The 14261-nt window shown below is 38.3% G+C and overlaps 1 protein-coding gene across 7 annotated transcripts in view; it reads left to right on the top strand.

Moving 5' to 3' along the window:
• The window catches only part of Senp7 (SUMO specific peptidase 7), a 108284-nt gene that overhangs the window by 51571 nt on the left and 42452 nt on the right, over positions 1 to 14261 (top strand). For 5 of the 7 annotated variants that reach the window (XM_028867510.2, XM_028867513.2, XM_028867509.2 and 2 more), the window contains one exon: positions 3502 to 3693. The exons of the other annotated variants lie outside the window; for them this stretch is intronic. In XM_028867510.2, the coding sequence (XP_028723343.1) occupies positions 3502 to 3693 (192 nt within the window). The remainder of the gene's footprint in view (positions 1 to 3501; positions 3694 to 14261) is intronic. 7 annotated transcript variants of the gene reach the window in all.

The raw sequence follows: 14261 nt of genomic DNA, 5'->3' as shown, positions 1-14261 counted from the left end.
GACAGCTTTGGGGGAACCTTCAAGGTCTATAGCACCTCAGGGAATGCAGCTTCTAGTGCTTAGTGTCTAATCTTTTAAAGTAATTTTTGGTTTTTCTGTTCTAGGAAAGAATTGTGAGTTTGTTATTTGACTAATTTTCGTATCCAGCTTACATTTATTTATCTTTCCAAGTTTCATTTCCCCCTTTTTTGATTTTTTTCTTTCTTCAAACTCTACTAGCATAACAAATAATATGAGGATGGGATGTGAGGGCCCTCTGGCTACAACCTCAGTTACCCCATCGTTTGCCAGGGTTGATTCGGTGGATCTGGTTCTTCTTCACCACTCCGTGAGCGTCCCTCCTGAAGCTGCCACGCTGATCTTCCTCACAGAGGTGGACAGGTCAACTGAGACGGATTGGTCAGGGTATATGAATAGCTGTGCCAACCAAGCTAAAGAGAATTGGATGACCATTTATTATTCAAAAGAAAATTCTGAGCAGTATTCTTTCCTTGCTGATTTTTTTAGGTCATTTTATCCTTTTCAGCATTGTTTAGTACTAGAATTCTTTGTATACAGCCCCTTTATTTTCAGGAAGAAATGCTTATTTTAGGTACTGAACACTTGAAGCCATCTTTAAATTATGCTCCCATCAGATATTTAAACCACATAAAAATGATAGTTGGCATTTCTTTGATATATCTCCTATGTGCCCACAAATTTTTCCTACAGCTTTTGGATTCACTTTCTCTATAATGGGAAACACCTTATTGATTTTCAAAATGAGTTGTCAGTTTAGTGTATCGTAGCCCTGGTTGCCCTGGAACTCACTCTACAGACCAGGTTGGTCTTGAACTTAGAGATCTGCCTGCCTCTGCCTCTGGAGTGCTGGGATTAAAGGCGTGTGCTACCACTGCCCAGCAAAAGCAAATAAAATTCTATGTGCACTAAAACATTTCCTTGGAAAAATCTGATGATAACCTAAATGTATTTCTGTCTTACTCCAACTTTTCCTTCCTTCCTTCCTTCCTTCCTTCCTTCCTTCCTTCCTTCCTTCCTTCCTTCCTTCCTTCCTTCCTTCCTTCCTTCCTTTCTTCCTTCCTTCCTTTTCTTTCCCCAAGACAGGGTCTCACTGTATAGACTAGGGTAGCCAAGAACTCCCAGAGATCTCTTTGCCTTTGCTCCCCAAGTGTTGGAATTAAAGGCATGTGCCACTATACCCAGATTAATTTTTTTCTTAAAGTGTTGAGAGTCATAATTGATTTTTGTTTTAGAACAGTGCATAGTATGAGATCAGAAGAAGTGAATCTTGAGATTTCTTTTGATTCTTCATTGCCCCCACCACTTCAAATCTAGCATTTCTTTTCAATCTAGTGCTTCAAAGGATAATCCTTTCTGGAATCAAGTGTACAAAGCAGACAATACTAATAGGATACTTAGAGGTTTAAATGATGCAACAATAATGAAAAATACCTCTGTGCCACTTCCTCCAAATTGGAGTGTACTTCTGTTCTTTTTTATCCATCTTAAACACTAATTTAAGGGAGCTGTACTTACTGTCAGCTTTGATTTTAGATCATAGATATTGTTTAGTCATTGTAGAACTCCTTTTTAATGGTGGTTATACTAGAAGTAGATATTCAAGGATTTCCTGAAGTACCTACCTGTAGAAGGTCTTAGTTATCCATAACCCACTTTTATGGAATGAAAGAAGCAAGTGCCCAAAGACAGCAGGCTCTCAGGGGAGAGTGCATTAGAACACTTGGTCACATCACTCAACACTCTGAGATTGGGATGCTCAGTGTTTAAAATAGAAAGCTAATTTAAAGTTAGTATCGGTGGCTAATTTTATTTGTTATCATTAATGTGTATGTGTGTATGATGTGTGAGAATATGAGCATGCATGTACTACAGCACATCTGTGGAGGTCAGAGAGCAACTTTTGGGACTCGATGCTCTCCTTTCACCTTGATGTGAGAGCTAGGGATTGAACTCAGGTTGTCAGGCCATCTCACTAGTCCTAAAGTTCTTTTAAGGTCCCGCATCTTACATGGTTTGGAATATAGTGAAAGGAACACAATGTCTTAACATATTGAAAGTAGATAATGCTTCTGAATATTTAACAAGATTCAGTGAAGTTGACATTTTTATTTAAGCAAAAGTACTTAAGCCTTTTCAGAATATATCCTTTATTTCCATAAGATATCAGCAAAGCATGTTCGCTACATGTTTGTAATAGTTAAGGGGACGTGGGACATCCAATAAAGGAGAAACGAGTGCTTTGAAATCTGATAACTATCAAGCTTGGTAGCGAACACCTGTACTCTGTACCCTGCTGCTGGAGAGACTGACGCCAAATGGATTGATCCTGAAATTGGGCCAGCTTGGACAACATAATGAGAACGCGTTTAAAATAAAACAAAAGCAGTCGCTGGGGCTAGAAAGAGGGCTTAGTGATTAAGAGCATTTGCTGCTCTTGGAGAGGACCCAGGTTTGGTACCCAGTACCCACACCAGGTGTCTTACAACCATCTGTAACTCTAGTTCCAGGGCAGCTGATACTCCTTTCTGGCTTTCCACCATACACAAGTAAAATAACTAAATACATACTTTAAAAACCTAAAAAAAGATCCCCCACCCCCCGGCAAATGAGAACAGTTGCCTTGAACAAGTCAGTAGGGTCAAATGTTGTCTTTCCTCCTCCCCCTACCATGGTGGAGTCAAACCCTAGACCTTGCGCATGTGAGTCAAAGGTAGTCTTGAGGAAATCTTTATAGTGTGGCAACACATCACTTGCTCACAATGGAAGCTGAGTAACCAAGGAGATTCTGCCACTGGTTTTTGATTATGAAGATACAAGACATACAGTATATCTACTATGGAGTCCACCAATTTAGCAAACTTTAAATATTTCAAGATATACTATACACTTCTAAACATTTAACCTATCAGCTTGTTCATCTGATGTTATTATAATGTTAACATAAACATTACCATCAGTGTATGTGCCGTTTTGTTTGTGGAATCTAGCATTACCACGGATGTAATCTGAATGTCTTTCTTAATGGATGTAGCATTCATCATTTGGTGATCACAAGTGTCTATCAAGGATCTTTCTGCTAAATGAAAACATAAATGTCATGGATTGGTTTGTGGTGATATGTGTTTTTAATAAATACTGGAAAAGAAATAAAACATTTTTTTTGAGAAAAATTGGTTAAACTTTTAAGTACTACCATAGTATCTGTTAGTAAAGTTAAAGATATTATAGTCACATGCTGATAATATGCCCCATAATTTGTAGGAAACAATACTTTTAGAAGCAAAATGTTTTATCTACCCCAAATTTTGAGTATCTCTGTGTTGATTTCCTGACTGTTACGATTCTGAGAGAGCTTACTTGCACTGAAGTGACAATGTTTGAAAATTCAACTTCATGGGATACATTTTTTCTTTTCTTTTTCTTCTTTCCCCACCCCTGAAAACTCTAGTACAGTACAGTGTTTGTCATTCTATATGGCAGGATACCCAGAGTTATATTGACGGATATCCTGCGAACGGAGTTAGGAAGAAAATACTTAAAGATCCCATCTATAACTGAGGCCAGTTTGAGTGATACAGCCAACCTGAAGTCAGAGCAACTTTCTTCATCATCTGATGGCAGCTTAGAGTCTTGTCAGAATGTAAATCATCACGAGAGCTTTTTATCTGAAAGGTATGTCTAGTGCTAAAAATATATATATTCATTCTTATGTACCTGATCTTTCCTCCCAGATACATATTGTAAATATAAGACAAATATGTTTTAATGGCTGATGTGACTTTCCCGCGCTGAGTAGAATGGCTTTGGAAGTAGCAGTTCATGGCTCATAAATCAGAATCAAAAGTCCATTCTTGTATTTTGGAAAAGTGGATACAAACACTGAATGAAACTTGAATTACCTGCTTTAGTATCATACCCATTTATTTGGTATAATAGAAATAATTCAATTTCTCCCTTCTTTTCTCTTCCTGTCTAACCTTCTACCCATCTGTCTGTACATTTCTCTGTGAATCTGTCCATATTCATATCCATATCCATCCATCCACTCACCCACCCATCTATCCATCCATCCATCCATCCACCCACCCACCCATCCATCCATCTTCACTCATAATACCAGGAAAACTGAACCTTGCATTTAGTGCTCAGTACATATTTATTGAACAAATGGATGTACACACTGCTGACAAAATCTGTTTGCAATAGTTGAATTCCATTAGCAAGTGCAGCTTACTCTGCTACTTAAGATAGATATTAACAAATACAGCTTACTGTACTTCTTAAAATAGATATTAACAAGTGCAGCTTACTCTACTACTTAAGATAGATACTAACAAATATAGCTTATGGTACTACTTAAAATAGATAGCTATTAAGTTGCTTTGTTTCAGGCACTAGGAGGAGATTTTTACATGGACTAGAACTAAGAAATACTTTGTCAAAAAAGCTATAAGATGCTCAGTTAATGAATTCTACTGGGTTTTTGTTTTGAGAGAGAATTTCTGCTCTGTAACAGGTCTTGAACTTGTGACCCTTTGTCTTCTCTTGAGTGCTGGGCTTCCTGTGTGCACCATCAAGTTTGACTTCTAGATTTTTTTTTAAATGTTCACTTGCTATAGACTTATTTTCTGCTTTCAGTCTGTAGAATTCAGAGCTTTTGTTTCAGTAAAAATTTGTTCTGGTCTTAATGTCCCTTCTAACTCTTGTTTAAATTTATATTTTCACAGTAACCTTCATGCTTATGGTTCCCCCATTAAAGGCTTATAACAAAGTCCTTAACATTTCTAACAAATAGTATCTTTTAAAAACTTTTTATTTCTTATCAGCTTCTGCGTTTTTCATATCTGTGTTCTGATTTATGAAGTGTCAAAGCTAACTTACATAATTAGTCTCTGTTCTACTCCTTTCTGTTGTTGTGACGGAATATCCTGGCAAAAGCTGCTTAGGGGAAAAAGGTTTTCTTTTCATTCACAATTCCAGGTTATAGTCCATCATTGTGGGTAAGTCACAGTGACAGGCGCTTAAAGCAGCTTATCACACCATGTCCACAGTCAAGACCAGGGAAAATAAGTGCATGTGTGCTCATGTGTGCTCATGTGTGCTTACTTGCTTGTGTTCCGCTTGCTTTTCTTACCCTTCATAACTCAGGACCTCGTGCCTAACGAATGGTGCCTTTCCATAGCAGTTAACACAGTTAAGACCATCTGCTACAGATATACCCACAGGCTAAACCAGAGTAAACAGTTCTTCAGTGAGACACTCTTTCCATGTGCTTCTATATTATTCCAAATTGGCAATTAAAGTTAGCCAGGACAATCTCTTTTAAAAATTGTCCCTTCTCCAAATAAGAATTTCAGAGATGGGCTTGAGAGATGGCACTGTAAACGGAGGCTCTTCTCTGTCCCTCCCCATCCTGTAGCCATTTCCAACCTTTAAAGGTAACACACACACACACACACACACACACACACACACACACACACACACATTAACTGCATTGCACACAAGCCAGCCAAAGGTAATTTTTTGTTTGTTTTATGTTTGAGCATGTAAAATATATGTCATGTGTCTTGTAGTTACTTTAGGTTTATTTTTTTTTCATGTCTGTAGTTAGGATTTTCAGGGTCTTCCTTGATTAAACCTAATCTCTTCTAACTTGGAATGAATCCATAGACTCACCTCCTGTGGAAACAAAAGCATAATGTCTTCCCCAAAGTGGCAGACCTTTTGGCTTAAATTTTGTAGTCAATGTATTTTTAAAATATACAGATTGGTTTAATCTAGTAGCTTCCATAATCAAATGTCTCATAGCAGTCAAAAATTTTAAAGACAACACAGTAATATACATAATCCAGACTTTCTGTGCATTTTCCATCCTCATGTGGCTTATTTTCTTTATATTACTTTACTCCCCTTTCTGAGGACTTTATTTTACTATTTTAAATCTATATTTTAATTTAAGGCTGTATCTGTATTTTCTCCTTCTCTCTCAAGCCTCAGCACATCTTTTAAACACTCTGTTACCTGTTTAGAGGCCTTTCTGCTGAATTTGTTTTTACTGTGTTTCTTAACCCTTTGTCTGTATGAGCAAAAACCTTAACCTGCCCCGCAGTGAGCTGCCAGAGCTTGTGCTGAATGCTTAAGCCCCCAAGCAGTGACTGAGAGAACCCTCTCTGTATTGTGGCTTCTGAGAAACTGTGGAAACATGCTACATGGCTTAGCTCATGGTGGTTGGTAGCTGGATCTATCTTGTTGGGAGATGTATCTCTGCGCTGCTGCTGGCATGAGACTTTGAGATTAGGAAGTCCAGTGTGGCTCTGTTTCTGTGTGTTCAGAACCTTTTTTAAGCTTTCTCAGGTCTTATGTGGGTCCATGCCAGACTGTGGGTGCCATATGTAAACAGAGGCTTTTCTCTGTCCTGCCCCATCCCATAGCCATTTCCAAATGATCACTCAGAGGCTTATATTAATTATAAATGTTTGGCCGATGGCTCAGGCTCATTATTAACTAGCTCTTACATTTAAGTTAATCCATTTTTATTAATCTTTGTATCACCACATGGCCTGTGGCTTACCAGTGTTTTGGCATCTTGCTCCTTTGGTTACTGCTGTCGTCTGTCCTGACTCCACCCTTCTTCATCTCCATCTTCAGTTTGATAGTCCTGCCTAACCTTATTCTGCCTTGCCATTGGCCAAGCAGCTTTATTTATCAACCAATGAGAACATCACATATTCACAACATACAGAAAGACCGTCCCACAGCGTGGCTCAGTGGTTAAGAGCACCTAGAGGACTTGGGTTTGGTTCCCAGCACCCACATGACAGCTCACAACCATCCATAACTCCAGTTTCAGGGGATCAAATGACCTCTTTTGACCTCTGTGAACACCAGCACTCAACTGGCATACATGCATACATGCAAGCAACATACTCATGCATATAAAATAAAACAAATATGACAAAAAATTAATTAAAAGAGAATTTCAGTATTATTATCCAGATAGTAGATTGAATGTATAATTAAAGATGTTAGAAATGCACTTATCACATTATTTTGTGTTTGTTTCTGCCTATTCTAGTAGATTGAAAGGACCATACTTAAGGAGAGGTATTGTGCCATATTTATCCGTATAATCACTATCAATGCAAATGAATTTCATCTGGTTTTTTTTTTCTTTCTTTCTTTTTCTTTTTTTTTTCTGAGACAGGGTTTCTCTGTGTAGCTTTGTGCCTTTCCTGGATCTTGTTCTGTAGACCAGGCTGGCTTTGAACTCACTGAGATCTGCCTGCCTCTGCTTCACGAGTGTTGTGATTAAAGGTGTGCGCGCGCCGCCGCCGCCGCTGCCACCGCCACCACCCGGCTCAATGTTTATGACATTTAACCTTGAGCTTAATTTTCCTGAACTGTAAAAAGGGAATTAATTTAGAATGTATTTACTACTTTATAAAATAGTTACATTATCATTTAAATTTTTATATTTAATCCTAATGTATATAGATGTTTTGCCTGTATATATGTGTGTGTACCATGTACCATACCCATAGAGATAAGAAGAGGGTGCTGGGTCCCCTGGGACTCGGATACTGGGAATCAAACCCTGGTCCTCTGGAAGAGCATCCAGTGCTCTTAACCTCTGAGCCATCTTCCAGCCTCATTAAATTATCTTTTTAAATACAAAGTGATAAATTTTCTGCACATAAAATATAATATAAACAAAAATGTTACAATTTAAGCACTTTTTGTTGAAATTTATGCTGTTTTTTTCCATAGATTACAAATTATGTTGATATATATTTATGTAATTAAGAAAATAGCTCTATTGTGAGGAGCTTAGGAAGCTATAAATTATAATCTGTACTTTTCATGTCCTATACTAAAGATGAATAATTATAGTCAGTATGAAATTTGTTTGTTTCCAGAATCTATTCAGTGAACCTAGCTCTCTTCAAGTTTCTTAGAAGCAGTGAAATTTCTGGGTAGCTTTGATGTGCCCTCTGAAAACCAGTTCTCTTGTTGTCTTGAATTCTTACATTTGGAATAAGCACAAACATGGTAGCCAGACCTGCATTCAGCTTTCATCTGTGTTGCTGGCACAGAGTTACCCTGGCAAGTTCCTTGTGTCTTTAACACAGGGATAAGAATGTGTGTCTTTTGGGGTTGATGGTTAGATTTGAGTAAAATCCATAATCTGGTGCCTGGTAATAAGTGGTAGCATTATTTTTATGCCCTTTTATTGCTGCTAGTTAAAAGAATCTATTAAAGGCTGTTGCTGTAGTTGATGCTTCTGAAGCCTTCTACCCTGGAAATGCCAAAATGATCTGAGACCACTCTTGCCAACAGCACTGTGGCCAAAGCGTTTGACGGATCTTGATTGGCCTCAGCATTTAGTTTAAGGAGGAGTCCAAAGCTCCTCAAGTGAAACTTTCGTTCTCTCGTTTCTTAGAAGGAGTCCTTTTGAAAGGAGAATTCAGAGTACTTGATGGACATACATTGACTTAGAGCTGTGACATTGCTTCAGTAGATCTGTCCCAGCACAGCTGTATTGCGGTCTGAAAGACCAGCTTCCAGGCTGCTGCAGGGTAGTGAAGAACACGCCACAGAGTTGTGAGGCTCCAGGGGCTTTTTCTGTCTGAGGGTCTCGGGAAAGACCACATGCAGTCCGATGGTCGCTTTCTTCACTCTCTCGTTGGCTCTCGCTTCTCACCTTGGCTTCTCTGTTTTCTCATGTTGGCTCCAGCTCCTCTTTGCTTCTTACAGCTGTTTATACTCAACAGAAGCTTTCATGGTGAACATAGGAGTTACATTTTAGGGTCACATTTCAGAAAACAGAAAGAAACAGAGCCATCCCGACAATGCATATGTAATAAATCTTAGCTCCCTAATCGCTGGGGCTGTAATCTTGCAGTTGCAACTTCAAAGAAAGATCCACTTATTGTTATCTATTTAGAGAGATAGTTAAACTGTTGAGGTGTCTAAGAGAAATAAGGAATTTGTACATATATCCTGTATTTCTAACTGTAGTAACATTATAAACTAACATTTTGTAATTAATAGAAATGCTGGGCTTTCTTGAAGTTTTTTTTTTTTTTTACAGAAAGAGATCTGTGTCATAAATGCTTTGATTAGAACTCAAGTTTATCTTAAATTTCTTAATATAAGCTTACTATGGCATTCTCCAAGGCACAGTGACAATAAAAGGTTTTTAAATCTTGAAATAGGATACTTTCCTATCCTGTGTGTAACTTCTGATTGTCTAAGAACACCTGCATCCCTCATTAGGGACTACAGAGTCAAGTTATTTTCTGTAGCTTTGACTAGTCAGAATATATTTTCACAATTTGAGGTCAGGAATGGGTGTAAAGAAATTAATGATGTGCCAGCTAGCAGTAGTTGGGCTGTCTTTGTGTTTACAGCCTAGCCCGGCAGCTCAGCTGTGTGTCCTTGTGAGAGCAAGGCACCTGGTCCGATCTAAAGCTCTTTTGAAGCTTTGCGTCACCTCACGATGTACAAGAAGCCTGTAACTGCAGTTCTCAACATAAAGATTAAAGGAATTTGAGCCAGTCCGGACTCAACTGTTTTCCTATGTCAGCCTGAGTTCTGATGTCAAACAGCTTTTAGGTGTGACTTACAGACCTCGTGTGCAACTGCAGGCCTAACTATGAAAAATATCCTAGTATTATTTCTATTCATCAGCATTATACAGCTTAGGAAGAAATCATCTTCCTGACCTTCCACAGATATGCATGTGCCCAGTAGGTGACTATATTCATGAGATAAACACACAGGCGGTGGAGGAATTCCACAGCCGTATTGCACATGTGAAATTACAGACAGAAGCAAACCGCATTCAGAGTCTGTGGCCTCATAAGCCTTGCTTGAACGAGGTTCCTCCATCAGAGAATTATTTATCTGGTGGGTTGACACCTGAATATAAATTGCCATGTGCTGTGTTATGCCATGGCCTGTGACACGGCTGAAATACAAGATGAACACAGACTATATGGAGTGTAGGCATCTGTTGTAACCACCCTCCTCCCACTTCCTCTCAACAGCAGAATGTAGACATTATTTAGAGCTTCCCAGAGACAGGCTGTCTTAATTATTGTTATTATCATTCTGTTATTGTAAAGAACGTGGTAACATGCCGACTCTTGTTCTATGTAACATCAAGTACGAACTCAGTCTGTGGAGGAGTAATGCCGGCTGTAGCCATAGAAACTGACGTTTCCTCTGCAAACCTCTCTCTCCCTGGGGCACCTCATGATGCATATGAGCAGTGGTAGGTGAAGACTGAAAGCTCTGCTTTAGCCTTATCCTGCCAAGAATGACTACTACCCCCGTTACAAACAGCTGGAATAGAATTATGTGAGAATGATAGAAAATACCAGTGGTGAACAGAAAACTCAAATTATCTACTTTAGGTAGTATATTCCACATGGCAGTTTTCACTATTTTAACATATAAACCTTAATTACTATGCTTTAAATTAATCCTGGAGTAATTTTAAACTTACATTTATTCTAGCTACTCATTCTCCTTTCCTTTTTAATTCATTAATTATTCCAATTATTCTTTTTTTTTTAAAGATTTATTTATTTATTTATTATGTATAAGCATGTGTGACTGCAGGCCAGAAGAGGGCACTAGATCTCATTACAGATGGTTGTGAGCCATCATGTGGTTGCTGGGAATTGAACTCAGGACCTCTGGAAGAACAGTCAGTGGTCTTAACCTCTGAGCCATCTCTCCAGCCTCCAATTATTCTTGTTTTCCTCAATTATTATTATTATTATTATTCCTATTTCCCCAACTTCCTCAAATTCATGACCTCTTCTTTAATTGTTATACACACACACACACACACACACACACACACACACACACACACACACAGACATATGTATAAGCAAATGCAACCCGCTGAGTCATTAGTGTTGCTTTTTAATTAATTAATTAATTAATTAATCTCTTATACATTATATCCCGACTGCAGTCATTATTGCTTCTTTTGTGTATATATGTTTAGGGCTAGTAACATAGGATTATATAACCTATCGTGGCTCATCCCTGGAAAATACTAAATCTCTTTCTCTCTCCATTAATTGCCAGTAGCTCTTCATCTGGGGAAGGACCTTGTGAACTTTCTCCTATCCACGTTAGCGTTTGACTGGTGGTGGCATTGTTCAGGTCTAGTTTAGGCAGCCATATTGTTGACATTTCATGGGTGCAGTTTCCTGTCATGTAAAGAAGATGCTGTCTTGCAGCAGAAGTTCTGATCCTCTGGCTCTCACAGCCTTTTGGCTTCCTCTTGGGGTGTTCCTTGAGCCTTAGGTGTAAGGATTTAGTTGTAGATGCATCAGTAGGTATTGGGCACTTCATGGTCTGCCCTCTGTCTTTTTGCCAGTTTTGGGTTTTTAAATGGTCTCTATGTGCACAAAAAGAAGCTTCTCTGATGAGGAATGAGAACTACACTTCTCTGTGGATATTAGGATAAACTTCAGAATGCAGTTAAAAATATACAACAGTAGATTCTCCTCTGGGGCCCATGACCTCACCAGCCATGGGTAATTTTTTAGTTTATAATACTAGGCATGATTTCCTCCTGTTGAGTGAGTCCACCTCCAATTAGGTGGCTGTTGTTCACTCTCAGGATATAAGTGCCACCATTGATTTCATCCTGCAGTGCTGGTCATTGCTAAGGTTCACAGGCTTTACAGCTGGGTAGGACTGTTGCTTTTCTCCCTTGGCAGCTTGCATAGCACCTTCAGATACTGTGAGAACTAGTCTTCGGGGAGGAGGCTTCCAGGTCAGATCCACCTGGATTTCTCCAAGTCCTGTGTCTGAAGTGTGTGGTGTCGTCAGCAATAGGGTCTCCCCTTCAAGTTCTGGAAGGCAGCCAGGGCAATGACAATAGCCTATATTGTTTTGGAGTCTCATGGGTTCTCCTCACAAAGCTGCTTTGTACTGCCTATGTTGTTGAGGATAGAATTTTTGCAGTGAAGCGATCACCTTTTAGACTTTTCTTTCATGGAAAAACATTTTATAACTGATCAAATTTCATTGCTCATTATTGGTCTGTTTTGATTTTATTTCTTCATGACTCAATCTTGGTAGTCTGTAGTTTGTTTATGTTTAGGAATTTATAAGTTTTCCCCAGAGTTTCCCAGTTTGAGGAATATAATAGTTTGTAATATTTTCACACTCCTTTTCATTTTAGATTTATCTGTTGTAATAGCTCTGTTTTTACTTCTAATTTTCATCTGTGTTAGTTTATCTAAGGTTATTTAAAAGCTTGTCTGTTTGTCTTTTCAAATAAACAACTTTTAGTGTTGTTGATCTTTGGTACTGTTTTCCTAGTTTAGGTTTCTGTTGAAATCTTTACAGTTTTTTCTTTCTGTTGTTATTATTCTCCTTTTTTTTTTTCCCATTAAGGCATAACATTAAATCATTTACTTAGTGATTTTTAAAACTGCTAGCATACAAAATAGTGGGTTTTGTAGTGACATTTTGTAAAGATATATTTTTATTTTTAATTGTCTCTGTGTGTGCACGAATGTGTACACACGAGTGCAGGTGCCCTCGGAGGCCAGAGTTGTTGGATCAGAGTTATAGGTGGTTGTGAGCTGCCCAACTCCAATTAACTCTGGTCCTCTGGAAGAATCGAACTTGGGTCCTCTGCAAGAGCAAGTATATGTGTTCTTAATCACTGAGCCTTCTCTCCACCTCTTACTGTGACATTTTAATACATGTATATTTTAATACATATATATCATTATACTTTGATCTTAGTTGCCCCCCCTCCTTCTTTGAACTTCAAATATCTCTACTGTTTTCATGTCGCATGTATTTTTTACCTTCCCGTGTCTCCCCCTCCATACCTCCTCTTACACTTCTGTTCATTCTCATAGACCTTTTTCTACTTTCATGTCTTCTATATGTATTTATGCAGCATGTGTATCTAAATTTAAGTCTAGATTCTTCATCTGAGAGAAAACAGTCTTTGTCTCTCTGTGTCTGGCTTATGTCATAATTTTCATTGTTCTTTACAGCTGAATAAAATTCTATTGTGTTTATATACAGCATTCTCTTTATATATTTTTCTACTGAAGGAGTTTCGGGCTTGTTCTAAATCCTAGCTTTTTGTGTCAATAGTGTAGCAATAATCTTGTGTATTTAAGTCTTTCTGTCGTATGCTTAGTTTTCCTGTGGTATAGATCCAAGCACAGTATGGCTGGTTCTGTATTTTAGTTTCATTTTTAGTATTTTGAGGATCTTCCATACTGATTTCTGTAATGGCCAAGCCAATTTACACACACCCACTAGCAATGTATAAAAGTTCCCCTGCCCTTGCAACCTTGCCAGCATTTGTTTTCTTGATGATAGCAATTCTGATATTGATGCAATGGAATCTCTCTGCATGTTTAACTTAAGAGTTCCTTGATAGGCTTAAAGATCTTGAATACTTTTTTTTTTTGGTTTTGGTCTTTTGAGACAGGGTTTCTCTGCGTTGTCTTGGCTATCCTGGAATTTTTTCTGTAGACCAGGCTGACCTCAAACTCATGAAATCCACCTGCCTCTTTTGGGGTTAAAGCCACGAGCCACCACCAACACCATAAGATCTTGAATACTTTTTAAAAAAATGTGTAGGCCAGTTGTGTTTCTTCATTGGAGAACTGTCTCTGTCTCTCTCTCTTTTTATTTAATTTTTTTCATTTTACATATCAACCCCAGTCCTCCCTCTCTCCCCTTCTCCCGCTCTCCCCCACCTCCTCCCCATCCCACCCCCCAATCATACTCCTCAGAGGGGGTAAGGCCTCCCTTGGGGAGTCAACAAAGTCTGGCATACCAAGTTGAGGCAGGACCAAGCCCCTTTCTCCTGTATCAAGACTGAGCAAGGTGTCCCTCCATAGGGAAGGGGCAGAGAACTGTCTCTTTAATTCATTAGTTCATTTATTAAGTGAATGATTTGTTTTATTTTAAATTTTTTAGAGTTTTTTCTTTTATAGATTCCATGTTAATTCCTGTTTGATATATAATTGTTAAGGTTTTCTTTTTCCATTCTGTAGATTGTTTCTTCAATTTAATGATTGTTTCATTTTCTATATAGAAGCCTTAATTTCATGTAATTCTATTTGATAATTTTTGAGAGTATTTCCTATAGTACGGGAATTATTTTCAGGAAATCCTTGTCTTGTGCCTATATCTTGAAGAGTTTTCCTCTAACAGTTCCAAGAGTTTTA

Source organism: Peromyscus leucopus, chromosome 12 (genome assembly GCF_004664715.2).
Source record: "Peromyscus leucopus breed LL Stock chromosome 12, UCI_PerLeu_2.1, whole genome shotgun sequence".
Taxonomy (NCBI): domain Eukaryota; kingdom Metazoa; phylum Chordata; class Mammalia; order Rodentia; family Cricetidae; genus Peromyscus; species Peromyscus leucopus.
The sequence above is the reverse complement of the archived record's forward strand: the minus strand, read 5'-3'. Positions and strand labels throughout refer to the sequence as shown.